This window comes from Austrofundulus limnaeus, unplaced genomic scaffold, assembly GCF_001266775.1.
Source record: "Austrofundulus limnaeus strain Quisiro unplaced genomic scaffold, Austrofundulus_limnaeus-1.0 Scaffold15, whole genome shotgun sequence".
Lineage (NCBI taxonomy): Eukaryota > Metazoa > Chordata > Actinopteri > Cyprinodontiformes > Rivulidae > Austrofundulus > Austrofundulus limnaeus.
In genome coordinates, this window is record NW_013952417.1 from 2770095 (window position 1) to 2775900 (window position 5806).

Here is a 5806-nt window from a genome sequence, read left to right on the forward strand (position 1 = left end):
GTGTGTGTGTGTGTGTGTGTGTGTGTGTGTGTGTGTGTGTTTTAGGTGTGCAGATGTATGTGTGTAACAGAGAACACTACGGTTTCCTTCCGATTCCTCTGAAGCCTCAACAACACGTGGAAGATGAAAGAGAGAGTTTCATACACACCATTACAGAAGCTCTGAGTGAGTCTCACACACACACACACACACACATTTGTTCTTCTATCCTTATGGGAACTTTGCATTGACTTCCATTCAATTACCAGTCACTTTATAGCCTAACTGTGACCCATACCCTAAACATAACCACCCCAGTACATACCTGACCCCAAAACTAAACTCAGTTTAAACCTTAGTCCTAACCCAAACCCCCAACCCACCAATGATATTCCCCCCAATAGGGACTGGACTTTTGTCCCCATAAGAAACAGTGTGTCCTCACAAGGCTGTGTGAACAGGGAAAATGGTCAACAATCGTCCCCACCAGGTAACAAAACCATGCACACACATTAGTTTTTCAATCCTCGTAAGGACTTTGCATTGATTTCCATTCATTTTTCAGTCATTTTTAYAGCCTATACAGTAAACCATACCACCCCAGTACATACTTAACAATAAACTAAACTCAGTTTAGTCCTAAAATTAACCTCCCACCCTCCACCCACCCAAAACCAGCCTTTGAACTTATGTGGACCGGGTTTTGTCCCCCAATAAGGAGCAGTGGGTCCCCACAAGGTAGTGAATTTTGGATGGGCCTCACAAGGTCACAAATGCTAGGAAACACACACACACACACACACACACACACACACACACACACACACACACACACACACTGAATGTTTTGACTCCTCTGACCGTGACCACTTCACCTCTCAAGTTGTTTTTTTCACACTCTTGACCTCGACGACCCACTGCTGTAAAATCATGTCGACCTTCCTCATCTCCTTCTCCTCATCCTCCTCCCCTCCATCTTCCATCTCATTTGCCTCTTTTCCTGCTCTTCTCTCTGTTTAGAGTTGGACTAAACAAGAGGAAATGTTCTAACTGCACGGTGTTTGATTTTATAAACCTTTCTCCTCCCTTTTCCTTCCTTCACCAGTTGACCATGACATCAACCCCTCAGAGTTTGTCCACTCATCTCTTTCACCTCTGTCTAAGATGGGCTTTGATGAAGTAAGTTATAAGGGTTTCATTTTTTKAATTTGTTGTTTTATAAGCTAGAACCACTTTCTGTGAAAATCTCTGGTTCTCTCATGAAACCTGATCTGCTGTAAAGAATAATAGAATTAGTGTTTAAAGGYATTAAAATAGTTTTCCTGTTTCTTTTTTTCCCGTTGTTTAGGTTTTCCTGATTAATCTGAAACGCAGGCTGGACAGAAGAACCAGGATGTTGAAAACAATGGCCTCTCTGGGCCTTCAGGCCGTTCTGATAGATGCAGTGGACGGCAAGTAGGTCACAATCCTACATGCACCTAAACAATCAGCCTGAAGTGGGTCCTGATCTGGACGGAAATGTGTGAACTGATGTGAAACAGCAGCTTTCTAACACACCTTTACTTGGATAGGGAAACTTTTACTTTTTGTAGCCGTTTATTCCTTTCTGAGTCATGGGGAGGCTGGTGCCGCCGAACCTCTCACTATCTAACGTGTTGCTAAATATCATTTTCTCCTCTCCTCATCAATGTCCATAAATGTTTCTTGTCTCAGGGCTCTGAATGGTTCCCAGCTCCAGGCTCTGGGTATTGAAATGATGCCTGACTACAAGGATCCATACTCTGGTCGTGTTCTGACCCGGGGGGAGATCGGCTGCTTCCTGAGCCATCACTCCGTATGGACACARGTGAGAGCTGGATAATGAGTGACAGCTTGTGTGTTGATCTGTAGTTAATTCAAAGTGCAACTCTGTGGAGTTGAGATCAGTAGTCAGCAGACATGTGCACGAGTCTTTTTTTTGCAAGTCCAAGTCAGGTCACAAGTCTTTGACCAAAAATCCAAGTCAAGTCTCAAGTCTCTTGACCTCAGTTCCAAGTCTAGTTGCATGTATTACTTAACTGGCAGTTTGATCAAAGGTATTCTAACTATACTAGATTATATTCTATAATACTATCCATCCATCCATCCATCCATTTTCTGTACACGCTTCTTCCTTTTCAGGGTTGCGTGGGTCACTGGTGCCCATATCCAGCAGCCACAGTGCGAGGGGCGGGGTACACCCTGGACAGGTCGCAAGTCCATCACAGGGCTCTATAATACTATATTTTAATAAAATATTAAAACATAATACTGTTTTAAAAATGCAAATAAGGTTAAGGTTGAAAAAACAATCAAGCATTTAGAGTATTAACTGTATTTTGCACATGTAGTCTTACAAAAGCATATTGCCATTGACAAAGAACAAATCCAACAAGTCTGCTGCTGATTTTACAATAAAATACCAGAAATGTTTTTAAAATGCATAAAAGTATGCCAGTGAAGATGATGAACCTTACAGTAAAATGGCCACACAAGTCATCACAAAAACAAATTTTGGATTTGGACTCCACACACTTTGCATTTTACCAGTCTCTTGTCATGGCGTTGAATAAAGTCTCTGTWAGCAAAGCTTATAATGAATGGCAGTGGAGCAGCCTACTGCARTRCACCTGCCATGCTGAAGCTCTGTTTGTCACGTAGGGTACATGTCATTAACATTGTACGGTGCTGGCCCCTCCCATCAGGTGAAGTGGGGTGGAGTGTATGGAAGAATTTTTCTGACTTTAATCAAGMGCGTATATTTTCAGTTTGAGAGCAGGAGTAAATGTCTTTGCACTTAAAACTTTATGTGTTTGTTCTCAAAAGAGCAGAGCATGGAGATGTATTGAGGGAGTGAGCATCGTGAGCCGGGCAGTGAAAAGACTTGCATTATTCGCAAGTCTCAAACCACAAGACCAAGTCAAGTCTCAAGTTTTTAGGGTCCAAGTCCAAGTCAAGTCTAATGGTGCGTCACACCAAACACGATTTCAGCATCAGGAGCCTCAGGTTTACATACAAAGTCTATGGTGGACGCGCTTCAAGCAACGTCGGGAAGKGCTGCGGCGCCTCAAGCGCGATTAGAGCAGCGCGATTTGAACGATTTGAACGATCTGAGCGTTCRACGTGCTTGAGGCGCAAATCGCTGAAGTTAGAAAATCTGAACTTTTGCAGCTCGACGCGCCGCGTCAACCAATCAGAGAGACTCCACTGTGTGACGTAGCGACATATTTCCCGACGGGACAGTTTACTGAATGGTGTCCACTAACCTGAAACAGATGGAGAGGAGCTCTTTAGCTGAAATCGAGTGCCTGCAGTCGGTGTCCTGACAGGAGATATCCTCACCAATACGTGGCAGCGGCTCATCAGACTGGAAAAATAGTCCTGAAAGCGAGCTGTGAGCCTCTACTCTGAATTATCTGGTGAATTAATTATGAAATAATTATCTGATGAACGTGACATGCTCTTGCTCTCTGTAAATAAAGCAAAGCCACTTCCTCGTCCGACATTAAACAGAGCCCGACAGAGGAGGGAGGGGCGGGGAGGCTGTTGACGTGCAGCGCTTTAAGAGCTGACCTGCGTCTGACCTCAAAGTGCACRAGCTTCAAGCTTCAGCGTTGGCTGCGATTTTGAAGCTGAAATCGCGTTCGGTGTGAACGCAGCATAAGTCTAATAGTAGGGACTTAAGTTTGACTCAAGTCCAAGTCCAAGTCACGAGTCCCCATCTCTGGTAGTCAGTATCTTTCATGCTGTACATATTTCTAACAGATTTCTGTCATCTTCAAACAAAGCCCAAACTCTAACCCTTTCATTCTGGTTCATAAAATATGTTATTTTACATAACTTCACACTTGTTTCAYCTTTTCATTACTTTGTTAATTATAGATACATTTAGGATTTCTTTACACTGATAACAGTCACTATATGGTTGGTTCCCTGTGATGGCCTGTTTGAAACAATTTGCAAAACAGAATGAGTCAAACTAATTAACTAATAAGGAAAAATGAGATTTAGTTTTAGTTAGTACTCATTTAAACCTAAATGAAATATGCATTTTTTTCTAGTCTGGCTTAAGAGTTTTGTCCTCCTATCTATTTCATGACTTTGATCACTTTGAAATACGCAACAGTTTAAAATATATATTTTTTGTCCAAAAACATCTGCWGTCTAAATTCATGTCACGTTACGATGGTTTCTGCATCTTATTTAAAGGGAACTCTGACTAGTTTTAATGTTGGGCATTATTTAATAAACATTTATTTATAGATAAACTATTTATTATAGTTTTTTTAAATGTAAAAAATATAGGCTGTTGTCACATGGATGTTGCCATGTTATTCCCTCTGTAAGGCATTCTGTTTGAATGCTGCTGTTTACTAGGTCCTCTGGTGCGAGCTCTAWCCACCCCATAGACTAATTTTGGATAATATCTGATGATTACCTCTTTTAAATGAAACCAGAGCTCATTAAGAGGAGAATGTAGAAATGACTCATCCTGCAAATGAAAATGAGGATGGAGGACAATGGAGCTGCTTCAAGTAAGGAAAACCTCAGCTTAGCCTGTTAGTGTTTGATTAGTAGCACCTGGGGGTACCAGAAGTTCAAAACAAGTTTCAATAGCAACAGCAAAATAAGCTGTTTGGCAGAGAAGATTTGGTAATTTTTCTTGTGCGGAACCCACATACTCAGCTCTACTCCTCATCCCACAAATGCATGTTCCTTACAAATATAGCACCATTTAAAATGGAAATTAACAGGCTTTCTAATGGTATAAGGTTTATTGCCAAGAAGCATTGTTACAACAAAGAAATAATGCACTAAACTTAGTTTATGGCAGTACTGTACAGCATTAGCTCCAGAGCTAATACTAAACATCATGTTTGGTTCAACTTATATATTGTGCAAAACATAAAAACTAATACAAAATATAAACTTATTGTCACACATCAAAGCTTTTTAGCACTGACTCTTTGTTTCTCAGTCTCAACTGTAATAATAATAATAATAATAATAATAATAATAATAATAATAATAATAATCATCATCATCATCATCATCATCATCATCATCATCATCCCCAGAATTGCATTGTGTCAATAAAAAAATGGTGACTTACTAAAGTGAAAAATGTACTAAACATATATAATTTTTTGAGTAATTAGATTTTTTTCATGTGTCACAAACAGCAACTTTTATTAGAATAAATAAATAACACATTAAGGCCAACATGTGTAAGTAATGCGAGATCCTTATAAAGTTAGTACATCATTTGATCAGTTAGAACGGACAGTGATCCTCTAAAATCAGCAAAGCAGAGAGCTAAACATGTGGCAAAACCACTTTATCTATCTTCTTTGATAATCAGGTGGTGGATCGTGGACTCCAGAAGGTTCTAGTTTTGGAGGATGACGTGAGATTTGAGCCCAGGTTTAAACGGAGGCTTCAGACCATCATGGATGACATCAACAGAACCCAGCTGGACTGGGACCTCATGTAAGAATCCTGCTTTGTTTACCTGAACATCTGTGTCTGGATTCGATTTTACGATCGAAAAACATTGTTTTTATTTGAACACTGATCAATAGAATGTTCTGCCTCCCTTCAGCTACGTGGGGCGTAAACGGATGCAGGTGCAGCAGCCGGAGCAGTCAGTGGAGGGTATAAACAACCTGGTGGAGGCCGACTACTCCTACTGGACCCTCGCCTACGCGCTGTCACAACAAGGGGCCAGAAAGTTACTGGCTGCTCAGCCTTTCTCCAAGATGCTCCCTGTTGACGAGTTTCTTCCCGTCATGTTTAACAAACACCCCAA

At 41.0% G+C, this 5806-nt stretch overlaps 1 protein-coding gene across 1 annotated transcript in view; it reads left to right on the forward strand.

The window, feature by feature from the left end:
• Positions 1 to 5806, forward strand: part of colgalt2b (collagen beta(1-O)galactosyltransferase 2b) — a gene marked incomplete at its 3' end in the record, with an annotated part of 28247 nt that extends 22441 nt beyond the window's left edge. The window contains 6 exon segments of the mRNA XM_014002887.1: positions 46 to 165; positions 1085 to 1158; positions 1328 to 1434; positions 1693 to 1825; positions 5360 to 5487; positions 5600 to 5806. Of these exon segments, the coding sequence (XP_013858341.1) occupies positions 46 to 165; positions 1085 to 1158; positions 1328 to 1434; positions 1693 to 1825; positions 5360 to 5487; positions 5600 to 5806 (769 nt within the window).